The 25,009-nt window shown below is 51.6% G+C and overlaps 1 protein-coding gene and 1 pseudogene across 3 annotated transcripts in view; both read right to left on the reverse strand.

Moving 5' to 3' along the window:
• The window catches only part of TTC7B (tetratricopeptide repeat domain 7B), a 276,351-nt gene extending 273,937 nt beyond the window's left edge, over positions 1–2,414 (reverse strand). For all 3 annotated transcript variants that reach the window (XM_015144366.3, XM_028851745.2, XM_028851741.2), the window contains exon 1: positions 2,159–2,414. In XM_015144366.3, the coding sequence (XP_014999852.2) occupies positions 2,159–2,279 (121 nt within the window). In that variant the 5' untranslated portion in view covers positions 2,280–2,414. The remainder of the gene's footprint in view (positions 1–2,158) is intronic.
• A 1,853-nt stretch (positions 2,415–4,267) lies between these two features.
• Positions 4,268–8,364, reverse strand: LOC144329798 (uncharacterized; annotated as a pseudogene).
• Positions 8,365–25,009: the final 16,645 nt, after the last annotated feature.

Genomic DNA, 25,009 nt, shown 5'->3' on the forward strand with positions numbered 1-25,009 from the left:
CATTCTCTCTGATCTTTTCAAGTCTGGGTAACTTTTTGCCATCAATGGCTACCACTCACCATGTGAGTCTCTAGGACAAAAATCTATCTGCCATGAGTTTCCCAAACTGAACTTGCACACAGACCCATGGACCACAGTGCCCCCGCAAACCCCACTCCCCAAGCCCCACTCATGACTGCATCTTAGGCCATCGGGAGCAGCCCCTGGGAGGACAGCTAAGCCTTTCGGGGGCCATGAAGGTGAATAGGAAGGGCCCACACCACCAAAAACCCATCTACCCTCTCATTCCAGGGACCACCATTGCTTGAGTCCCCCTTCATCTGCCTGTCATTCTCAATCACATTAACTCATCTATTTTGTTTCAATCACTTCTCACCATCTGAAGCTGTGCTGTTTATTTATTTCCGTATTTGCTTATTACCTGCTTCCTGAGAGCAGGGTGAGGGCATGAGGGCAGCGGCTTGGTCAGTGCTGTTCACCACTGTTCTGTGACTGGCACAGGTGGGCACGCAAATATTGGGTGAATGAATAAGCAAAGACAGCAGGAACCAAGTGGATTCAGAAGAAAAAAGACCAGGAGGCTCACAAATAAACCCATTTAATCCTAACGTCAACCTGCACAGAAGGTGTCATTATGCCAACACAGCTGGGAAGCCACAAAGTAGACCCAGGACTGTGCAACTCTGAGAGGAAAAGAGAAAATGCTGCAGGTAAGTGGAGAAGCAGGTGTGCCTGACACGGAGGGTAAGGGCAAGCTGCCTGTGGGGCCCAGGGCACTGAATACCATCTCCTCAAAGGCTGACATAACTGAGAAGAGTCCACATTTTCCACCCAGCGGAGCCCAGAGAGGGTCTGTGCTATCTCCCTGCCCCTGACACCACCATGGCACCTGCGTTCACCCAGAAGATACCTGCCCACAGCACACACCCATCACTGAGTGTGCAAAACCGAGTTCTAATTTCCAGACACTAATACCATAGGACACAAACCACCCTCCAGGAGGACACGTGACATCCCTCTCCTTTCTGGGTAGTCTGAAGTGAGAAGGTTGAAAATAGTGCAGATGTCCTTTCTTAGAGCAGCGCCACCATCCATTCATTCACTCTTTCATTCATTTGTTCAGCCAACATGTGCCACTCGGCCTGGGGAAGCCCAGGATGAAATGAGACAAACCCTCTGCCCTCTGGCCACCGTGCGCTGGTGGCTGCGCTTTAGGCGGGTACTAAAAGACAAGCAAATATTAAAGATACTCGCTTCCAAAACAAATAAGGCCACGTGGAGCTGTGCACTGGAATGGGATTCTGGATGCAATTTTGATTTGATTGGGTACAAGAACCAATTCAGTGAAAGGGGTCATGGACCAACTCCAGGCACCAGGCTCCTACTCAAAGGCTGCCTCAGACCCCCTTCTGGCCCAGGCACCAACCCCTCACCCACCCAACTCCATCCCCCGACATTCTTCAACCACATTCTCATCTCGCTCCACAATATTCTCCCTCCAGATCCCCCTGACTCTATTTCTCCTCTATTCCCAACCCTGACCTCTCTAGGTCGGCAGCCTTGATGCTACTTTTCCAAACGCCAGGACACACAGCCCAGTCTGCTTTCTACCACCACCCCACACACCCCGAGTCTGCGCTTCCACCCAGAACCCCTTAAACACCATATGTTTACAAACCAGATTCCCCAGGGGTCTATGTACAACACCCCATTCTCAAGACCCCATAAACACATCCTGGTTGCCTGAGCACACCATACACACACTGTGGACTTCACCCGTGTCCTGAGGGACCCCCTCACCCCCATCATCTCCAACTTCCTAGAAGCCCCAGGCCGGCCCCTGACCTCCTGGGGTCCCGGTGGAGCAGCGGACTCGCTGAGACCCCCCCACACCCCAGACTCCGCAGAAGCCCGCCCTGCACGCTTGAACCCCGGACGCCGGTACGGCCCCTGGCGCCCCCCGGACCCCCACACCGCGTGACTCCGGGGCACCCGGGCTCCCCCAGGCCCCGGCCCCGCGCACATCCCCTGGGCCGCAGCTCCTTCGCGGCCCGGCCGCGCCCCTGCCCTCGCCCCGCGCCCGGCCGCGCCTCGGGGGCCCGTTCCCGCGGAGGCCGCGGCGCCCCCCGCAGCCCAGGCCGGCGCGCCCGGCGCGTACCGTTGGCGATAAGCTTGGCCGACAGCTGCTTGACGAGCTCGGGGATCCGCTCCCACTGGCACTCGGAGCGGCAGCGCTCGATCTCCGTCTCCAGCCGCGAGCCTGCCTTCTTGGTCGCCATCGCGGCCTGGCCGGGCCCGGCCGCCCGCCCCGCAGGCCCCGCCGCCGCCGCCGCGGCGCCCCCTCGCCGCCTCCCGCTGCCGCCGCGGGCTCGGGCTCCGGCTCCCGGCTCCGCGGCGTAACGGGAGCGCCGGCTGGGGAAGGGGCGGGGAGGCGGGCGGCGGCGGCGGGCGCGGCGGGGCCCCGGGCGCCGCGAGGAGCGGCCCCTGCCGGCCAGGGCCGGAGCCGCAGCACGGGCCGGGGCCGGGGCAGGGGCCGGGGTGGGGCCTGAGGCAGGAGACAGGGGCCGGCGGGAGGAAGGGCGGGGGGCGCCGGGAGGCCAGGGGGAGGGACTGGGGGTGTCTGTGTCGGGGTGGAGACCGAGGGGAAGTGGGGGTGGGGGTGGGGGAGGGGGGTAGGATAGAGATCTGACCAAGGGCGGGTGAGGGGTCTGGTGGGGTGGGGGTCGGGGCAGGATGAAGGGGAGGGAGAGGATCGGGAGGGAGCTAGCGACAACCTGGGAGCGGGTTGGACCCCCAGGAGTAGGGCCAAGAAAGGGCAGTGACCCTGGGGAAGGTCACCGCCCGGCAGGACCGGTGAGCCGGGTGTGAGGGGTCGGGGGAGGCTGGTCCGAGCTTGTCCTGCCATCTCAGGTGGCCAGCGGTTCCCTGGGCCCGGTTAGCCTGTGCCCCTTAGCAGGTGCCCCTCTGCCCCGCAGCCTTAGCCCCTACCCAGCCAGAGGTGGACGGAGACTCCTCCATCTCAGGCAAGGCACAGCACCTGCCAGGGTGCCCTAGACGGCTGAGCGGAGCCAGGCAGGGACTGCCACTCTCAGATGCCAGCTCTCAGGCCCCCTGAGGGGAAGGCACAGTCACTGGTGGGGCCTCCTGTGTTGGCCACCTAGACTGAGAGCTAGGGAGGTGTCCCGCTGTGTTCTTTCAGTGAATCAACTGTCTAGTGATCACCTTCTATGTGCTGGGTGCTGTTTCAGGTTCCAGAGATAGAATTGTGAACTAAAAAGACAAAATTCCTGTCTTGAGGGAGCTTACATTCCAGTTCGGGGGGAAAATTAAGCAAAATAAAGTAGTAAACTAGACTGTAAAAATGGCTATTTGAAGAAACAGAGAAAGGTCCAGTGAGGAACACCGTTGGGACAGGCAGGTGGCTCATGCCTGTAATCCCAGCTCCTCAGGAGGCTGAGGCAGGATGATTGCTTGAGCCCAGAAGGTGGAGGCTGCAGTGAGCAGTGAACGCACTTCGGCCTGAGCAAGTGTTGCCATGTAAAATGGGGCAGTCAGGGATGGCCTCACGGAGGTGGCATTGGACTTGAAGAAAGTAAGAGGGAACCATGAGGATATCTCTGCGGGAGGAGTATCCCAGGCAGAGAACACCACAAGTGCAAGGCTCTGGGGTTAGAGCACATTGGGTGGGATGGAGAAATAGCAGGGGCCAGAGGGGCTGGGTGGAGTGAGGGAGAGGGGCCGAGGCAGGAGTTGAGCTTTGAGAGTTTGGTGGGGAGTTCTGTGTAGTGCCTGGTGGGCCATTATAAGACTTTGGCTTTTACTCTGGTGACATGGAGCAGCCATGCAGGGCTTTTCACAGAAGAGTGGCATGATCAGACCTACACTTTGGACTGTCACTGTGAAGCAGGGCTTTTCACAGAAGAGTGGCATGATCAGACCTACACTTTGGACTGTCACTGTGACTGCAGTGTTGAGAATACTGCCAGGGAAAGAGCTGTGGTGGTGGCGGTGTTGGATTCTGGGCCCTGCATTTGAGAGTGAAGCTGTCAGTCTGGAAGGGTCTGTAGCCCGCCCGCAGTCACGAGGAGGCACTGAGGGGTCATCGTTGTTCCTTCTAGGTGCCCTTACTCCAGCTTTCCAAGAGCAGTCACATGCAGGTTCTCATCCCCACCACAGCCCGGAGTTGACGAAGAACACACATTGTGGACCTCAGTTTACCAATTACGAGGCTGAATCACAGACATTTAAGACAGGCGAGGAGGGAAGATCAGGAGACGTTTTCTGATGTGACCACTATCACTTTCAGGTGCCTCAGGGACTGCCGAGGTGATGGAAATTGAGCTGACAGGCCCTGGACACTGTGAACAGCCCAGGGAAAGGGGAACTAGAACGTTAGAGTTTCAACAGGGGACACTTTAGCGCCCTGGCCCTTAGCTTCCACCAAGAGGGGACAGGAAGGGAAGGAGAAGAAATCTCCACAAGACATGTTTCCTCTCTCCCGACACCCTCCTGTTCTCCCAACTCCAGTCTGTCCTCCAAATTTGCTGGGAACGTTCTCCGTCTGGTCCAGGAGGCAGACTCCTGTGCCTCCTTTCAGACACAGTCCAAAGGTCACAGGGCAGCCTTACTCAACATCTTACAGACCCTGTGTGACAGCACTTGCCGTCTCCCTCTGGGAAGGGGCAGGGTCTTAATCATGACTAATGCGTACAGTGCCTCAGTTGCCACACTGGAAGGTAAATGACCAGGGCCATCTGTCCGCCTCCCTACCTGATAAGGTGTCTTCATGAGGGCGGGTGCTGCCTGGGCCACGGCATTTAACCTCCCCAGGCCTCCATTCCTTGACTGTGCTACCTCCCCCTGGAGCTGGTTGAGGAGGAAATGAGGAAATACAGGTAGGGCACATAGAACAGTGCCAGTGCTGCCGGGCACTGTGGTTCACGCCTGTAATCCCAGCACTTTGGGTGGATCACAAGGTCAGGAGATGGAGACCATCCTGGCTAACATGGTGAAACCCCCGTCTCTACTAAAAATATAAAAAACTTAGCCGGGCGTGGTGGCACGCTCCTTTAGTCCCAGCTACTCGGGAGGCTGAGGCAGGAAAATCGCTTGAACCCAGGAGGTAGAGGTTGCAGTGAGTCGAGATCATGCCACTGCACTCCAGCCCGGGAGACAGAGCAAGACTCCATCTCAAAAAAAAAAAAAAAAAAAAAGAACAGTGCCAGTGCACCAACGGGGTGCCATGTCAGCTGTCATTCTGCATCTCTCTGTCCCTTGCACCCCACATAGGGCCTGGCACCGTGTAGGAGCTTAAATGAACAAGGCTGGAGTCCCCAAGGTCTATAGCCAGCCTGCGAGTGTGTTTCCTTAGGATGTAACACCCCAATAATGAATCCATGTCACTACATTCCAAGCTTCCACCTTCATGACAGGCCACCCCCACAGGGGCCCAACGCCAGAATATTCTTCAGACCATGTGCTTGGGCGCAGAGGTTGCTGGGTATAGGGGTTGGGAGCAGAGGTTGACAAACATTGTCAGCCTGAAGCAGGAGAGAGAAGGAACCCTCTGGGCCTTCACTGTGGGAGCCTGAGAGCTGGGGCCCGTGGCCTCTGGGCTTGTTTCCGCCTCTGCCTGCCATATGCTGGCCCTTATCCGTGGCCCAGGCCACTCTGGCAGCTGCCACAGCAACCCTAAAGAGGTACAAGTGATCCTATGAGGACCAAGTCCCCGGATGGTTCTCCAGGTGACTTTACCTGCACGTGGCACTCAGCTAAATTCAGGAGTAAGAAGGCATTCATGCTCATAATAGTAATTAAGGCAGTATCTTTTCCTCTAGGCATTCAAGTAGTACAGGTTTGACAAGGATGTGGAAAATCACAGCCTATAGGCCCAATCCCACCATGGGGCCTGGGGTGCCTGGCAGGAAAGAAGTGGAGGACAGCTGGGAAGGGAGTCTGACTTCTGTCCAATTCCTTAAGAACAGCTGGGGCGCCAGCAGCAGTGGAGGCAGGCTGTAGGCTCCTTCCAAAGGCCAGTACAAATAGGGGGCTTGTGTGTACCGGAGACCTCCCAGTCCTCATCTCTGAAAGCCTGGATTCCCTGGGCAAACAGAATAAGGGAAGACATGAGCAGCACGGGAACAGGCGAGAGAGAGAAAACAGAGAGAATGAGAGGGATTGTGGCCAGGGTAGGAGAGAGGGAGCTTAGGGGAAGGAGACACTGGTGGGAGGAGGGGTCAGAACTTTGCCCTTTCTCCTAGCTCGCCTGGCCTGGAAGGCTCTTCCCCAGAAATCCATGTAGTCCCTCCCTACCTTCCTTCTGAAGGCACGGAGGGAGGTCACATCCTCACAGAGACCTTCCCCGACCACTCTGTGCACATTCGCTCCCCCTCATTCCCTTCACCCTTACCCCCTTACCCTGCTGTAGTTTTCTTCTTGTCCCACCTGATCTATGGTTATTAACTGAGGGTGTATTATCTGCCTCCCCTCACTAAAACAAAAGTCCCAGGAGGGCAGGGATTTGTGTGTGTGGTTCTGTTCACAACGGCATTCCCGGCACTGAGAACGGTGCCTGATGCACGGTGAGTACTCAGTCAATACAGGTTGAATGAATGAATGAGTCGAAGGAAGGTGGAGGGGCTGGGATTGGGCAGGTGAGCATCCCAGTGAACATCCCCACAGGGAAGTGGGGATCCACTGTCTGAAGCCGATGGGCAGGTTGAAGGGGGAGACAGAAACCCAGAAACCCGGATCCACAAGGGGCCTCAGTGTGCCAGCAGAAAGAATGCTCACCTCTAACCTTTGGCCCCACCCTGCCGGGGCAACAGCCCTGTCATCTCGCTGCCAGAGCCAGGGACAGGACTCGGAGCCCCGGGAGGTGTGAGCCATCAGCAGCTGCTGCTGTGGGCGGTCGCTGCAGCGATGCTCGTGGGGAACCTGGAAACCACGCCACAGCTCGCAGGCCCCGGAGCGTGAGTAATGAGAGTGCAGTCATGATAGCTGGCTTCGGCTGGCTTTTAATTATATAATATTTGACACATACCAAAATACCCAGAATCAAGGGGCACCTACATAATAATAAGATCAACACCAGCAGGGAAACTATTGGCTCCCCCAGAGTTAACTACATTGTGACTTTTGTGTTTGTTATACCCTTGCTTTGTTTTTTAGCTAGTTTTATCACTAAACTTGCTTTCTGCCACTTCTTATAATGTGGGTACAACACGTAACCCTATACACCAGAGGTCTCCAAGCTTTTTGGCACCAGGGACCAGTTTCATGGAAGACAAATTTTCCATGGGCACGGGGAGGTGGGGGGATGGTTTCGGGATGATTCAAGCGCATTACATTTATTGTGCACTTTATTTCTATTCTTATTGCCTTATAATATAACTCACCATCATGTAGAATCAGTGGGAGCCACGAGCTTGTTTTCCTGCAACTAGACGGCCCGATCTGGGGGTGATGGGAGACAGGCATTAGACTCTGATAAGGAGCATGCAACCCTCACATGCACAGTTCACAGTAGGGTTTGTGCTCCTATGAGACTCTAATGCCGCAGTTGATCTGACAGGAGGTGGAGCTCAGGCAGTAATGTGAGCCATGGAGAGCGGCTGTAAATACAGGTGAAGTTTCGCTTGCTCACCCACCACTCACCTCCTGCTGTGCGGCCTGGTTCCTAATGGGCCACTAGCCGGTACCAGTCTGTGGTCCAGGGGTTAGGGACCCCTGCTATACACGATATTGTTTGGTTTCACTTGTATTGAGCTTTCTGAAAATGGCATCGTATCTTCTTTTCTCTAGTGCATAATATTCCGTGGCATAACTATGCCACACTTGAGTTATCCAACCTCCAGGTTTATCAGACCTCGAGTCTGTAGGTTTGCTTTCATGGACAAGGTTATTGTTTATAAAATCCGCATTAGGCTGGGCATAGTGGCTCACACCTGTAATCCCAGCACTTTGGGAGGCCGAGGCGGGCAGATCATCTGAGGTCAGGAGTTTGAGACCAGCCTGACCAACATGGAGAAACCCAGTCTCTACTAAAAATACAAAATTATCTAGACGAGGTGGCACATGCCTGTAATCCCAGCTACTTGGGAGGCTGAGGCAGGAGAATCACTTGAACCCGGGAGGCGGAGGTTACAGTGAGCCAAGATTGCGCCATTGCACCCCATCCTGGGCAACAAGAGCGAGACTCCGTCTTAAAAAAAAAAAAAAAAAAAAAATTCTGCATCAGTGCCATTGTCTTGAGCAGGGTTTCTGAGGATGGATTCAAGATGGCTCTGTGCCCCTCCCCCTTGGAGTTCCCTGAGGGTCCCCTGACCTTCTTCCCAAGGGCCACTTCCAGCCGCCTGGAACCATGGTTCCCATTGTAGGGACAAAGCAATGGAAAACTTGCTGGGTGACTCCGCTATAGGCACCAAAGCTGGTGCTTCTAATTTACCATCTGTTGCCATCTGAGAGGGACAGCCAGATGGAGGAGGCCGATTGGCTGCTCAGGAAGGGCCCTGGGTAGCATGAGTCAGGTGCAGAAAGCATGGTCTAAAGTCTCAGCTTTGCAAGTGTAGAAATATGTCAGTGTTCCAGGGTGCTCTGCCCAGTCCCGCTAATGAAGCCCACCAGAGACCACTGCTTCAACCCCGTGCCAACTCTCATTTGCAGTAGAAGCCAACCCCCAGTATCTCATAATCAGGAGACCCCACTCTTAGTGTCAGGATGCATGCAAAGCTGCAACCATCCTTAGTTTACCTGGTGGGCGTGGACTCAGAACCAGAGAGGGGAAGGTCTCGAGAAGGTGGTTGTCAGCCCTGGAAAAGCTCAGAAGGCCATCTGGGTCCCACTGTTGAACCCACTTCTCCAGAGCTGAGAATATCCACATGTCCAAAGCCTATGTTCCCCTGCCCAGAATGAGGCTGGACCAGCTCTGTGAATTTTTACTTCTCATCTCCATACATGCCGACCTTGCACAGGCTTTAGACACCATAACAATTAAACTGATTTTAAGCCTGTATAATAGGAACCTTTGTGTAATAGGAAGGGTTGTTGTTGTTGTTCTGTTTTTTACTTTAGAGACAGGGTCTGTGTTGGCCAGGGTGGTCTCGAACTCCTGACCTCAAGTGACCTCCTGCCTCAGCCTTCCAGAGTGCTGGGATTACAAACATAAGCCACCATGCCCAGCCTTTTTTTTTTTTTTTTTTTTTTTTTTGAGACAGAGTCTTGCTCTGTTGCCAGGCTGGAGTGCAGTGGCACGATCTCGGCTCACTGCAACAACCTCCGCCTCTGCAGTTCAAGCGATTCTCCTGCCTCAGCCTCCTGAGTAGCTGGGACTACAGGCGTGCACCACCACACCCGGCTCATTTTTTGTATTTTTAGTAGAGACAGGGTTTTACCATGTTGGCCAAGATGGTCTCGAACTCCAGACCTCTTGATCCGCCTCCCTCAGCCTCCCAAAGTGCTGGGATTACAGGCGTGAGCCACTGCACCCGGACTGTTTTTTGTTTGTTTTGTTTTGTTTTATTCTTTCTTTCTGAGACAGAGTCTTGCTTTGTGTCTCTCGGGCTAGCGTGCAGCAGCACCATCATAGCTCACTGCAGCCTGAACTCCTGGGCTCAAGCGATGCTCCTGCTTCAACCTCCCAAGCAGCACCGCCATCTCCAGCTAACTGAATTTTGTAGAGATGGGGGTCTCACTTTGTTGCCTAGACTGGTCTCAAGCTCCTAGGCTTGAGTGATCCACCCACCTTGGCCTCCCAAAGTGCTGGCAGTACAGGCGTGAGCTGTCATGCCCTGCCTGTAATAGGAATCTTCATGAGTATTTTCCTTACACTGAGAGTTCTGGGGACACTTCCGTGTTACCCTGTACCCCACCTGTCCTACCTTCTCCAAAAAAGGCATAGAGTGGGCTTGTGATAAAATACCTACCTATATATGTAAATGAACATCAAAGTAAAGATGGGAAACTATTCAGATACGGGGGAGAAAGGTGTATCTGCCAACAGGGAGGAGACTGACTGTTCCTCAGCATGAGGCTAGACTGATTTCTGAGCTTCCTAGCGACCAGGCACAGAAGAAAACACGTGGAATGGTTTTATTTATTTAAGTATTTTTTTTTTTTAGATGGAGTCTTACTCTGTCACCCAGGCTAGAGTGCAGTGGCTCGATCTCAGCTCACTGCAACCTCTGCCTCCCAAGTTCAAGCAATTCTCCCTGTCTCAGCCTCCCAAGTAGCTGGGATTACAGGAATCTGCCACTACGCCCAGCTAGTGTTTGTATTTTTTAGTAGAGACAGGGTTTCACCATGTTGGTCAGGCTGGTCTTAAACTCCTGACTTCAGGTGATCTGCCCGCCTCGGCCTCCCAAAGTGCTGGGATTAGGGGTGTGAGCCACCATGCCCGGCAGAATGGTCTGATTTAAATGATGTTGTTGATTCACATATCAGGAGTTTGTTTGTTTGTTTTTGAGATGAAGTCTTGCTCTGTCACCCATGCTGGAATGCAGTGGTGCGATCTTGACTCACTGCAACCTCTGCCTCCTGGGTTCAAGTGATCCTCCTGCCTCACCTTCCCAAGTAGCTGAAATTACCAGCATATCCCAGCATGCCTGACTAATTTTTGTATTTTTAGTAGAGACAGGATTTCCCCATGTTGGCCAGACTGGTCTTGAACTCCCGACCTCAAGTGATCTGCCCACCTCAGCCTCCCAAAGTGCTGGGATTACAGGTGTGAGCCACCACGCCCAGCTGACATCAGGAGTTTTCAAGAGAAATCACGAACTAAGTAAGCAGAAGGGACTTGGTTGTTCCTGGGGAGTTGTATCAGCAAACAGGTTTGAAGTTTGCACTTCGGACACGTTTCTATTAAAAAAAAAAAAAAAAACTAATTCTCATTTTGTGTGAAGGAGCCTGATAGACACAGAATCTGCTTCAGTTAGGAATTGTGAGTGATCTTCCCCTGCACAAGGCCAATAATGTGCAAGGTTTCCACCATTCAACAAACGTTTATTGAGTACTTACTATGTCCCAGACACAGTGTTAGGCCTTAGTGATACAATATTGTGTAGGGTATGGTCATCCCTCAAGGAACTCACAGTCTAGTGGGGGAAAGAAGTGAACAACAGCTCTGGGGAGCGCCAGGAATTAACTGTGGTGGGTGCTCCAGGAAGTCTTCCTGGAGGATGTTACCCTCAAGGCAAGCCTTGAAAAAAGATCTCAGGTCCAGTCTGCTCACCAACCCTCACCGTCTAACAAAGTGGTCCTGGGTTTTCAAAACTCTTGCACTCAAGATAGGGTCACGGTGTTCAGATATATGCAGTTCCAGATCACCCCCGACCATCAGATGAGAAAAATCCAACAATCTGGTCTCCTTTCCTGTAGCAAAGCACTTGGTGGTCAGAAGGGTTGTGGGTGAAGGTTTATGGGACCTGCTGGACCACTGGTGAGGCATACAGACCCTTCTGATTGTTTTCTTTCTCCCAAATCAAATGCTAAAGGTACTAAAACCATGCTGACTGCATGAACCATTCCCTGAGGATTGGTAGGGCATTCCATTCCTCCCCACCTTTGGGAGTCCAAACGGGGGTGGAGGGGTAAGAAGGAAAAGGTCTGGGTCAAGTGCTGCCCATCAACTTGTTCATGATCAGGTACCCTTCAGTTTCCTTATTTGTAAGAGGAGAGTGCTGGTCGAGGAGGTCCTGGGCTCCGGTCGGTGATTCTGTCCTGTCAGAGTGAGAGTGGCTGTAATGGGATTGGTTTATGGGTGCTCCCATGCAGCTGAGGTTCCTGTTCTGAGCTCTCAGGCAGCAAATTAAAAAATGATAATAATGATTACCAGGCAAGATGGCTCATGCCTATAGCCCCAAGCACTTTGGGAGGCCAAGGTGGGTGGATCACCTGAGGTCAGGAGTTCGAGACCAACCTGGCCAACATGATGAAACCTCGTCTCTACTAAAAATACAAAAATTAGCCTGGCGTGGTGGTGGGCACCTGTAATCCCAGCTACTCGGGAGGCTGAGGCAGGAGAATCGCTTAAACCCGGAAGGCGGAGGTTGCAGTGAGCCAAGATCATTCCACTGAACTCCATCCTGGGTGACAGAGTGAGACTCCATCTCAAAAAATAAAAATAAAAATAAAAAATTAAACGAATAATAATAATAAGGCGTCTGAAAAACTCTTGAAGTTAGGAAACCTGGATTTGATTTTCATCTCTGTAACTGACCTGCCCTGTGACCTTGTGAAAGGCGTGTCCCCTCTCTCCGGGTGTCAGTGGACTAATTTCCAGGTTAGCTCTGCGGGGAGATGATCACTGGCATTTAACAGTAAGGTGGGGATTCAGAAGTCCATCTACTGTGAAGCAAGAGAAAACTCCACAGAATACACGGCTGAAACGAGTGGGAAGCGAGACGTGTCAGGGACGTAGGGAGGGCAAGATGAAGGTCCCAAGCAAAATCCCGGGAACACGCCCGTCAAAGGGTCAGCGCGAAAACCAGTCCCTTGGCTGGCTGAAAGGAACACTCGATTCTTTGTCAGAAAGCAGCCTTGCGCTTCTGAGGGGTCTGCTGTCTGAGAGAAGCCTTCGAGGTTCGCAGACCTGGGAAAGAACTCAACCTGCCTTCAGCCCGGGGGTACTGAGGTCGGCGCGGCTTTCCGTAGTCGAACGGAACCAGCCGACCGGGCGCGACGGCGGCAGCCAATGAGGGAGCCTCCTGATGAGGTCATGCAGTTCCTGGGCGCTTCATTGGTGGATCCTTCGCGGGGCCGCGGGGCTGGTCGCGGGGCGGAGCCAGGTGGGGCGGAGGCAGTGCCTGCCAAAGCCTGGACCTAAGACGCCAGTTCGATTCTCCTTACTTCCTCCCAGCGCTTATTTCCCCTGAGCGCTATGGGTCAGGCCCTTCTTAAGGGAGCAGTGAAAATACCCAGAAAAAAGAGCTCTTACCCACTCCAGAGACCGGGTTTACTTATTTTGGAGGAACCCTCAATTTCTTTGGTAAAAGTGGAGGGTTGGTTTGTTTAGTTTTGTTTCAATCCAGGCCAAACACACTATTAACTCTAACCATTTAGCAACACTGAGAGAATCTCCATTGGTAGCCTTTTATTTGCCCATTGTGGTCCCCTAACCCCCTGTGTTGGGAGCACCGAACACCAGCTTTGTTCCACCGACGTGGAAACAGACCAAGGCGACTTGCCCAGGGTTATGTGGCTATTCAGTGGGACAGTGGGGGAACAGAGAACTAAGCTCTTGGTCCCTGGCTGCATGCCCAGGGGACCCACCCTCATGACCCTGGGTCACAGCCCAGGGCTCCCCACAAGGCAAGGCAGTCAAGTCAACCTTGCTGCTTCCTGTTGCAAGCTTTTGATACATCAGTTTCATTTTCTTTTTTTTTTTTTTTTTTTGAGACGGAGTCTTGCTGTGTCTCCCAGGCTGGAGCGCAGTGGCGTGATCTCGGCTCACTGCAAGCTCCGCCTCCCGAGTTCACGCCATTCTCCCGCCTCAGCCTCCCAAGTAGCTGAGACTACAGGCGCCCGCCACCACGCCCGGCTAGTTTTTTGTATTTTTAGTAGAGACGGGGTTTCACCATGTTAGCCAGGATAGTCTCGATCTCCTGACCTCGTGATCCACCCGCCTCGGCCTCCCAAAGTGCTGGGATTACAGGCTTGAGCCACCACGCCCGGCCTCAGTTTCATTTTCAAAATACTGCCCAGAGTAGTCTGTGGTCAGCAGAAAGATGCTGACAGCATTGTCTATTCTAGGAAGTTATTTTCAAATGAACTACAGTGTGAGGGATGGTTGGAATGTCCCTGATGCTGAAGGAGCCTGGCAGCTATTACACTGGTCCTCAGCCCACCAGGCCTTCCTTTTTTTTTTTTTTTTTTGAGACGGAGTCTCGCTCTGTCGCCCAGGCTGGAGTGCAGTGGCGCGATCTCGGCTCACTGCAAGCTCTGACTCTCGAGTTCACGCCATTCTCCTGCCTCAGCCTCCCAAGTAGCTGGGACTACAGGCACCCGCCACTATGCCCGGCTAATTTTTTGTATTTTTAGTAGAGACAGGGTTTCACTGTGTTAGCCAGGATGGTCTCGATCTCCTGACCTCGTGATCTGCCCGCCTCCGCCTCCCAAAGTGCTGGGATTACAGGCGTGAGCTACTGCGCCAGGCCCAGGCTTTCCTTTTTAAGAGCTATCTAGGAACTTGTGTAATGCCTCTGTTTTGCTGCAGTCTAAGGACGCTGACCCTTTGCCCAGAGGGAAACAGAATTTTAAGTGATGTGTACAGAACACTCTTCTAAGGAGTGTCTCAAGGAAATGCGACCCTGGCATCTGGCCTGGGCCCTCAAATATGCATTGAATGACTGATGCAGCCTGTTATAAGACTCAGAGATTGTGTGGGCCAGGGAAGGCAGGCAGCAGAGAGAGTGCAGTGAGCCCGGGCGCGGTGGCCCACACCTGTAATCCCAGCACTCTGGGAGGCTGAGGCAGGCAGATCACTTGAGCTCAGGAGTTCGAGACCAGCCTGGGCAACATGGCAAAACCCTGTCTCTATTTTTATGTAAGAAGAAGGGAAGGAAGGAAGGAAGGAAGGAAGGAAGGAAGGAAGGAAGGAAGGAAGGAAGGAGCGGGCACAGTTAGATGGCAGAAGAAAGAAAGAGAGAAAGGAAGAAAGAAAAGAAAAGAAAGAAAAGAGTACAATTAGATGCCCTCACTCGTGGGAGGATGCCATTTGTCATCTGGGATCTTTATCTCCTTTCCTGTATTTGAGGAATCCCCCACCAGAGTCGCTGAAAACGCCAGGCACTCACTGTGCCAGGCTCCCTTGTGGCTACAGTGAGGGGTGGGGAACCTCAACCCTGCCAGCAGATGCCACTCAGAAAGCAGGTGTAGGAGCGTGGGTAGCCTCAGCCTGATTCGGAGGCATCCCAGGCGGCAGCTGCTCTGGCAGGCCATGTGAGTGGGGCTGGGGTGCACTTGGGTGTCTGTGCCCCGCAGTGGTGGCAGTGCTTTTCCTCCCTGCCAGACCAGTCCTGAGGAGGATGTCCAGCCTCCCAGCCTGGGCCCCTTCCTCCCAGAATGTGTGCACCTGACGTGACAAATTCCATTTCTACCTAAATTAGCCAGAGCTGGTTTCTGTGGTTTGTAGCAGAGAACTGGACTGCTGGAGGAGGCTTCCCGTAGGAGGGACAGGCACTGGCTAGGCAAGAAGGGATGGAGACCTAGGTAGAGAAAATGGCACCGGGCTAAGGGTGGGGAGGAGGCAGACGATGGAGAGGCATCGTAGTACCACTTTCCTTCAGACCAAGTCACAAGTTTCGGAGTTGTGCGGAAGGAAGCGAGTCACATTGCTGGATCAGGTGTCCTCCACCCTCTCACAGCAGTTACAAAGGGTCCCAGGAATCATGATCAGGCTGGAGGGGTTTACTGCAGGTGTGCTTTTTCCCCTTTGCTCCTTCCTTCCTTCCTTCCTTTCCCTCCCTCCCTCCCTCCCTCCTTCCTTCCTTCCTTCCTTCTTTCCTTCCTTCCTTCCTTTTCTTCCTTCCTTCTTTCCTTCCTTTCTTCCTTCTTTCTTTCTTTTTATTCTTGAGACAGAGTCTTTGTCTTGTCACCCAGGCTGGAGTGCAATGGCGGGATCTCAGCTCACTGCAACCTCAGTCTCCTGGGTTCAAGCGATTCTCTTGCCTCAGCCTCCTGAGTAGCTGGGATTACAGGCGCCTGCCACCACGCCTGACTAATTTTTATATTTTTAGAGACAGAGTTTCACCGTGTTGGGCAGGCTGGTCTCAAACTTCTGACCTCAGGCGATCCGCCTGCCTCGGCCTCCCAAAGTGTTGGGATCTGAGCCTTTTATTCAAGAAACTTGGGCTTTTTTTCCCCGGTGGGAAGGGAGGTTAGGTTTGAGAAAGGAGATCAGGCTCCTGGTAGCCTTTACTAGGCGGGCTTCTCTGATTTTATTAGGAAGCCTCAGGGTGCTCCCCAAAAGCTAAGTCCTTCACCTAAATACGATTTTAACTAGGGGAGAAGACTTTCTTTTTAGAATGAAAGATGAAGCTTAAGATGCCCCTTGCCCCAGTCCCAATGCAGCCCTTGCATTTCCACCTTTGATGGGCGAACTAACTCCAGTGGGGCTGGCCCTTTGCCACTGTGTTCCTTGACATGGGTGTTGGGAGGACGCCATTCTCTGAGCCACCCTTTCCCGCGTGGAGAAACTCTGGTGGTGCTGGGGGCCTGGGGATGAGCTGCCTTCTTCGGAGCAGAGTTTGAGACAGCAAGGAGGGCTCAGGAGCTTGGGGATGGAGGTGAGGTAGGGAAATCCTCCAGAAGGTGGGCAGGGGCTGGCATCCCGGACCGGCTTCCCACCCCTCTTCTCAGGCGTCCTCCCCAGCAAAGGTGCCAGATGCCCAGGGCTGTCACCTTTCCCCAGCGGGGCACTAGGAGCTCTCTAAACCTCAGACCTCCCCAGACCTGCCTCAGAAGGACCCCCAAGAAAGGAGGAAGCCAGCTCTCAGGGACTGAGCTGCGGGTCCACCGTCTCCTCCCTACCCCAGGCTCAAACCATGAATGCCGCACGGCGCTGCGTGCATGTCCACAAGGACGCGCCCAGCAGGCATCTGCCAGCACAGCGGGCTTTCTGAGCACAATCTGGACAGAAGCTGGCGAGGACATAGCTCTCCGGCAGCACGTGCCATTCTGGGTGCACAGCCCAGCACCCCGCCCCTGCTGCCTTGGTGGGCCATTCACTCTGGGCATCAGCTTCTCCCTGATCCCTTCCTGGTGGTCTGTAGAGTCCCAGGTGCCCTGGTTTGTGCCTCGGCCCTCCTTGCTTTCCCCAGGACACCCATCAGCCATGGGCTCGGCCTTAGCAGGCCCTCAACAGGCACCCATCAGTTCACCTGTCCATTCAGTGACCCCCCGACCCCCAAAGCAGGGAGGAGGAACATCCCTGCCGAACGCCACCACCCTCTGCCCCAGGCTCATCTCCTCCCCAGGAGGAAGGACTGGTTGGGGTTTCCAGCTTTTCCTTTCATCATTTTGTCTTACACTTTGTGCCATTCCTGTCATGAGCACCCACAGTTCCTAATCTGGCAGAGGCATTTGAGTATTGATTTGCTTCTCCAAACAGACTATGAGTCTCAGAAAGGCCAGGCCTGGGTCCTGGTCATGTCACCATCTCTCACAGCATCCGGCGTGTCCTTGGCAGGCCATACGGATTTTGAATGAAGGCGCAGTCATAGAGTGGAGCTGTCATGCTGAGAGGCCGCCCACCCCTACGACACTCGGGAAGTGTGTTGGAATGTGTGATTTTAAAAAAAGTTGCCTGAGAGATAGATCCCATAGCATGCGGTTCCCAATTTAAAGCACAGAATTCGGAAGTTAGTAGTATATTTACAGACATGTGCAACCACCACTACAATCCACTTAGGAGCACGTTTTTCTAAATGTTCCCAAAAAAGAGACTCCATGCCCATTAACAATCACTCCGTATTTCCCCTTGTGATATTACATACATATGTATATACAGTCATCACGGTTCCTGATTCATAACTCCCAAAGCCCTCCCCAGTAAACAGAGTATCTCTCTGACCTTCTCCTACCCTCCTTTTATCTGCCACAGAGGGTCCTGCCTCATACCCTGGAGAAAAGAATGCTACACAGAGGGGAAAAATAATTGGAACAGATGGCCAGGTGCAGTGGCTCACACCTGTAATCCCAGCACTTTGGGAAGCCGAGGCGGGCAGATCACTTGAGGTCAGGAGTTCCAGAGCAGCCCAGACAACATGGAGAAACCCTGTCTCTACTAAAAACACAGAATCAGCTGGGCATGGTGGCAGGTGCCTGTAATCCCAGCTACTCAGGAGGCTGAGGCAGGAGAATCACTTGAACCTGGGAGGCGGCGGTTGTGGTGAGCCGAGATTGCGCCACTGCACTCCAGCCTAGGCAACAAGAGTGAGACTCCGTCTCAAAAAACAAAAAAACAAAACAAAACAACAACAATAAAAAATCGGAACGATGAATCTTGCTGGGTTTAGATGATACTCTTTGGGTCTAATCACATTTCAACACAGTTGTCTGTTGGGAACAGGCCCCCAAATCTGGCCATAAACAAAATCTGTGCAGCACTGCAACATGTTTGCGATGGCCGTGATGCCCATGCTGAAGGTTGTGGGTTTACCTAAATGAGGGCAAGGAACACCTGGGCCCACCCAGGGCAGAAAACCGCTTACAGGCATTCTTAAACCACAAACAATAGCATGAGCGATCTGTACCTTAAGGACATGCTCCTGCTGCAGTTAACTAGCCAGACCCATCCCTTTATTTCCACCCATCCCTTTGTTTCCCATAAGAAGTACTTTTAGTTAATCTATAATCTATAGAAATAATGCTTATCACTGACTTGCTGTCAATAAATATGTGGGTAAATCTCTGTTCGGGGCTCTCAACTCTGAAGGCTGTGAGTCCCCTGATTTCCCACTCCACACTCTATATTTCTGTGTGTATGTCTTTAATTCCTCTAGCACCGCTGGGTTAGGGTCTCCACGACAGAGCTGGTTTCAGCATTGTCCATGCAGCAATTGTGCTGTGTGATACAAAGCCTCTGTAAGAACCCAAGAGGAGGCCTGGCACAGTGGCTCACGCCTGTAATCCCAGCACTTTGGGAGGCCAAGGCGAGTGTTTCATGAGGTCAGGAGATCAAGACCATCCTGGCTAACACAGTGAAACCCCATCTCTACTAAAAAATACAAGAAAATTAGCCAGGCGTGGTGGCGGGCACCTGTAGTCCCAGCTACTCGGGAGGCTGAGACAGGAGAATCGCTTGAACCCAGGAGTCAGAGGTTGCTGTGAGCCAAGATCGTGCCACTGCACTCCAGCCTGGGTGACCGAGTGAGACTCCATCTCAAAAAAAAAAAAAAAAAAAAAAAGAATCCAAGAGGATTGGGCTGGAGAGCTCTAGACAGCTGACCACAAGGAGGTTCCTGGAGGCGGGTGTACCTTGTGGGGGGCATGAAAGCTCCGTACCCCTTCCCACGTGCCTCACCCTATGCATCTCTTCATCTGTATCTTTGCAGTATCTTTTGTAATAAACTGATAAACCTAAGTTTTCCCTCAAGTTCTGTAAGCAGCTCTAGCAAATTAATTCGACCCAAAGAGGGGGTTGTGGGACCCCCCAGCTTAAAGCTGGTTGGTCAGAAGTTCCAGAGGCCTGGACTTGCGACTGGTTTCTGAAGGAAGATGCAGTCTTAGGGACTGAGCCCTCTACCTGCGGGAACTGACCCTAGCCCCACATAGGTAGTATGAAACCCAGCTGGTGCCTACTGCTTGTTGGTAGGGAAACTGCCTCCCTTGGTCACAGAAGTCTGTGTTGACTGTTGTGGCATGAAAACAAAAGAAAAACAGGTTTGAGTTTTTCCAAAACATCCCTTACCTGCCAGCCTTAGGATTTTCTGTCTCCATGGATTTACCTGTTGCAGCCATTTCACATACATGGAATCATACAACATGAGGTCTTTTATAGCTGGCTTCTTTGACTTAACACAATGTTTTCAAGGTTCCTCCATGTGGTAGCCTGTATCAGCACTTCGTCCAACTTTATCATCAAATAATATTCCATCGCGTGGGTGCCACATTCACTCATCCACTCATCAGTAGATGGGCATTGGGTTGAGTCCACTCTTTGGCTATTGTGAGTGATGCTGCTATGTACGTTTTTGCACAAGTTTTTGTGTAGATGTACATTTCCATTTCACTTAGGTGTAGAAGTAGGACTAGAATTGCTGGGTCATACTGGTAACTCTATGTTTAAACCTTTTGAAGAACTAGTAAACCGTTTTCTAAAACAGCTGCATCATTTTACTTCTCACCACCAATGTATGAAGTTTCCATTTCTCCCCATCCTCCACATCTGTCTTTTGTTTCTTTTCCATATCTGTCATTTCGAGGCTAGCTATCCCGGTGTATGCGAAGTGGCGTTTCATTGTGGTTTTGATTTGCATTTCTTTGATGACTAATGATGTTGAGCAACTTTTCGGGTGCTTATTGGCCATTTGTCCATCTCTGAAGAATTCCAATTCTTTGCTTATTTTTAAATTGGGTTACTTGGGTTTTTTTTTTTTTCTTTCATTATTGAGTTGTAAGAATTATTTATGACTGGGCGCGGTGGCTTACACCTGTAATCCCCGCACTTTGGGAGGCAGAGACAGGCGGATCACCTGAAGTCAGGAGTTCGAGACCAGCCATGCCAACATGGTGAAACCCTGTCTCTACTAAAAATACAAAAAATTATCCGGGCGTGGTGGCAGGCGCCTGTAATCCCAGCTACTCTGGAGGTTGAGGCAGAAGAATCGCTTCAACCCAGGAGGCAGAAGTTGCAATGAGCCAAGATTGTGCCACTACACTCCAGCCTGGGCATGACAGAGCAAGACTCCATCTCAAAAAAAAAAAATAGTTATTGATATATTCTAGATATAAGTATCTTATCAGATATATAATTTGCAAGTATTTCTTCCATTCTGTGCATTATCTTTTCACTGTATTGACTGTGTTCTTTGAGGTGCAAATTTTTTTTCTTTTCTTTTTCTTTTTTTGAGATAGAATCTCTCTCTGTTACCCAGGCTGAAGTGCCATGGCACGATCTTGACTCACTGCAGCTGCCGTCTCCCGGGTTCAAGCAATTCCCCTGCCTCGGCCTCCCATGTAGCTGGGATTACAGGCACCTGCCACCATGTCCAGCTAATTTTTGTATAATTAGTAGAGATGGGGTTTCACCATATTGGCTATGCTGGTCTTGAACTCCTGACCTCAAATGATCTGCCCGCTTTGGACTTCCAAAGTGCTGGGATTACAGGCATGAGCCACTGCACCTGGCTGCAAATGTTTTTGATAAAGTTCACTTCATCTAATTTGTTCTTTTGTTGCCTGTGTTTTGGGTGGTGTACTTAAGAAACCATTGCCTAATCTGAGGTCATAAAGATTTATACCTATGTTTTATTCTAAAAAATTTGCAGCTTTAGCTCTTCGGATGAGGTCTGTGATCCATTTTGAATTAATTTTTTTGTATATGGTATGAGGTGGGTGTCCAAATTTACTCTTTTACATGTGGATATCCGGTTGTTCCAGCACCATTTATTGAAAAGACGATTCTTTCCCTTATTGAATAATGTCGGCACTCTTGTCAAAAACCAATTGACCATAACTGTATGGGTTTATTTCTGAACCTGACTTTTATTCCATTGACTTATATGCCTACCCTTATGTCAGTATCACACTGTCTTGATTATTGTAGCTCTGCAGTAACTTTTGGAATTGGAAAATGTGAGGTCTCAGTTTTGTTCTTCTAAGATTGTTTTGATTTTTGGGGGCTCCCTTACATTTCTGTTTTGATTTTGGGGGGCTCCCTTATATTTCCATATTAAAATTCAGATCTGTCAATGTCTGCAAAAAGAGCAGGGATTTTGATTGGGCTTGTGTTGAATCCGTAGATCCATTTGAGGAGTACTGCCATTTTAAGAATATGAAGTTTTAGCCGGGCGTGGTGGCTCACGCCTGTAATTCCAGCACTTTGGGAGGCCGAGGTGGATGGATCACGAGGTTAGGAGTTCAAGACCAGCCTGGCCAAGATGGTGAAACCCTGTCTCTACTAAAAATACAAAAAAAAAAAAAAAAAAAAAAATAGCTGGACCTGGTGGTGGGTGCCTGTAATCCCAGCTACTTGGGAGACTGAGGCAAAGAACTGTTTGAATCTGGGAGGTGGTGGTTGCAGTGAGCCGAGATCGCACCACTGCACTCCAGCCTGGGTGACAGAGCGAGACTCTGTCTCAAAAAACAAGCAAACAAAAAACCCTCACCACATTAACACAGCCACCTATAAGCCTGCTTTTATACCTAGGGCCTCGAATATTTTTATTGCATAAATAATCAAGTCATCCAGGGAAACAATCACCTCCAGGGTCTGTTGAAGGGCAGTGAAAAATTAGCTAGGCCTGGTGGTGTGCACCTGTAGTTGTAGCTACTTGGGAAGATCGCTTGAGCCCAGGAGTTCAAGGCTGCAGTGAGCTATGATCGTGCTGCTGCACTCCAGCCTTGACAACAGAGTGAGACCCTGTATGTAAAAATAAATAAATAAATTCTTGAAAAGGAGACAAGCTGAAGGCACCAGACGGAGGGCAGACATGGGGAAGACAGGGCAGAGAAACGGCAGTGAAGGTCTCCTGCCAGGTGGGGTCAGGACAGTTGGGGGAAGAGCAGGGCCAGGAGCTGGGGCCCCGCTTGCGGCCTGGGAGGAGGTGGAAAGTGGGGAGGGCCTGAGGCTTTATCCTCCCAGCACTGGGACACCATAGAGGGGGTTGCAGTGGGAATGATCAGATTGGAATTTTTATTTACTTTTCAGATTTAAATTGTAGATGGCTATTGAGGTGACTCCAACCTCTAAAATCCCTGATGACGATGTGACGCAGAAGCCCTGGCCCCCACTCTGGGAACTGTGGCCCGGGAGAGCCTCTGGGGAGGCTCGTTCTCCTCTGCGGTCAGATCAGGGGTCCCCGTGTAGAAACCGCAGCCCAAGCTACTTTCATCTACTTAACAGCAGGCAAGTTTCCTTGGCTCCCAGAGGCACCCTGGGCCCTCTCTGAGATGGAGACCCTGGACGCCAGGGCACACGGGGGCATTTCTCGGCTGATGGGCTCTGAACTTGTGCCTGGCAACGGGAAGCTTTCCCGCAGGCCTTCTCTCTTCCTCTCTAAAATCTCAGGAAGTACAGAGCCACCTTCTGACAAGGAAGGTGGTCAGCAGGGCCCAGCTGCGAAGGCAAAGGGGTGCCCAGCTGTGAGGGCAGGCGCCCTGTGAGGGTGGAGGGGTGCCCAGCTGTGAGGGCGGAGGGGTGCCCTGTGAGGGTGGAGGGGTGCCTAGCTGTGAGGGCAGAGGGGTGCCCAGCTGTGAGGGCGGAGGGGTGCCCTGTGAGGGTGGAGGGGTGCCCAGCTGTGAGGGCAGAGGGGTGTCCAGTGCAGGCAACTTTGCCTTCATGATTAGCATTTCCACAGTGTGATGGGTGCTGCTGAACAGACAAAATCAGCTCAGACACCCATCCCTCCGTCAAGAAGCTGGGTTCTAGATCACCATACTCCTCCTGTGGGGCCTGTTGATTTGGGGTGTCTGTATACAAGGCTAGGAATAATGTCTCCTTGTCTTTCTCTATGAAAGATTGCTAAATTAAAAAAGAAAGTCAAATACCACAACATGTCCAGGGTCGAGCCATCTCTGAGGGTCTTTTCTGCAGAATATGAGTAGGTCACTCTACAGTTCTGAGCCTCAGTTTTCTTGCTTGCAAAGTATTTTTTGACCGGAAAGTATCTCAGTGTAAGAGTGCCTGGACACCCCATGTTCCCTGGCGGCACCCCATCCCCGGCAATAGCCAACGGTGCAATGTCCCCAGGAAACATCCACTTCCTAAAGGGCAGTCATCAGAGAACAGAGTTTTGTGTGGTTGAAGTTGTTCTTCAAGTACCTTTGGAATGAAAACTATAAAATCGTATCACGATGCATGAGTTGGCCAGTGATTCTTCCCGACTCCTGAAAGTAATACAAGTTTGGTCTTCAGTTGTTCAACACAGAAGCAGCACGATATGTTTATCTGTTCGAACAGAGGTTTTGATTTCGCAGATAAAAGAGAAAGGCTTGTTACTTCACATGCAGACTGCGAGATGCAGATTGGCTTGGCCCCGATGGAAGACTTCTCAGAGAACATATATGGCCCCTAATTATAGTGGGCACATAATCGCTTGAAAGTAAAGTGTGTTGGGCCGGTGGTAACCCCAGCACTTTGGGAGGCTGAGGTGGGCGGATCACCTGAGGTCAGGAGTTTGAGACCAGCCTGGCCAACGTGGTGAAACTCCATCTCTACTAAAAATACAAAAAATAGCCAGGCATGGTGGCGCACGCCTGTAATCCCAGTTACTCGGGAGGCTGAGGCAGGAGAATCGCTTCAACCGAGGAGGAAGAGGCTGCAGTGAGCTGAGATCACACCACTGCACTACAGCCTGGGTGCCGGGTGATAGAGTGAGACTCCGTCTCAAATAAATAAATAAATAAATAAATAAATAAATAAATAAATAAAAAGAAGGTAAGGCGCGCCATTGATTGGGAGGCTTTGACTGACGTGGGGAATTGTGTTCTTTGCAGTTGTGAAGGGGACAGGCAGTGTGCTCCAGCATCACCAGACTAATGAAGTCAACACAAACTTGCTGCGGTTTTCATGCCTTTCTTCCTCCAGGATGGAAATTAATACGTGGCCTCTACTGAGCCCCTTTTCAAACTTTATCTCCGAAGAAAACCTTCACATTTAGATGCCACGCCCTAACAGAACATGGCCAATTATTCCCTTACCCTGCATCACCACAGAGCAACGCCCAGCCCAGGGGAGGTGAAGGAGGGGTCAGAAACACAAAGCCAGTCTGACAGATTTAACTCTTTCCACGTTACCCTAGAGCACCAAGGTGTTCTGAACGCTTTCAGTATTTTGGAAAGCTCTGCGCTTCCATTTTTCTTCTCTTGGATTTGATCAAACTCAATTCCATAAGCATTTATTATGCAGCTACCAAGTGTTTGGGATGGCGCTGACCTCCCCTGTCCACCACCAAAGGAAACAAAAGTGGAGGAAAGTGTCCCTGTCCTGGAGTTTGGGATCTGCTGGAAGATAAATGTCTTGTTAAAAAGCCAGATGAGGGGCTGGGTGTGGTGGCTCATGCCTGTAATCCCAACACTTTGAGAGGCTGAGGTGGGTGGATTACCTGAGGTCAGGAGTTTGAGACCGACCTGGCCAACATGGTGAAACCCCGTCTCTACTAAAAAAAAAAAAAAAAAAAATTGCCGGTCGTGGTGGCAGGTGCCTGTAATTCCAGCTACTTGGGAGGCTGAGGCACGAGAATCTCTTGAACCCGGGAAGCAGAGGTTGCAGTGAACCGAGAACATGCCATTGCACTCCAGCCTGGACGACAAGAGTGAAACTCATCTCAAAAAAGAAAAAAAAAAATAAATA

This window comes from Macaca mulatta, chromosome 7 (assembly GCF_049350105.2).
Source record: "Macaca mulatta isolate MMU2019108-1 chromosome 7, T2T-MMU8v2.0, whole genome shotgun sequence".
In the NCBI taxonomy this organism is placed as follows: domain Eukaryota; kingdom Metazoa; phylum Chordata; class Mammalia; order Primates; family Cercopithecidae; genus Macaca; species Macaca mulatta.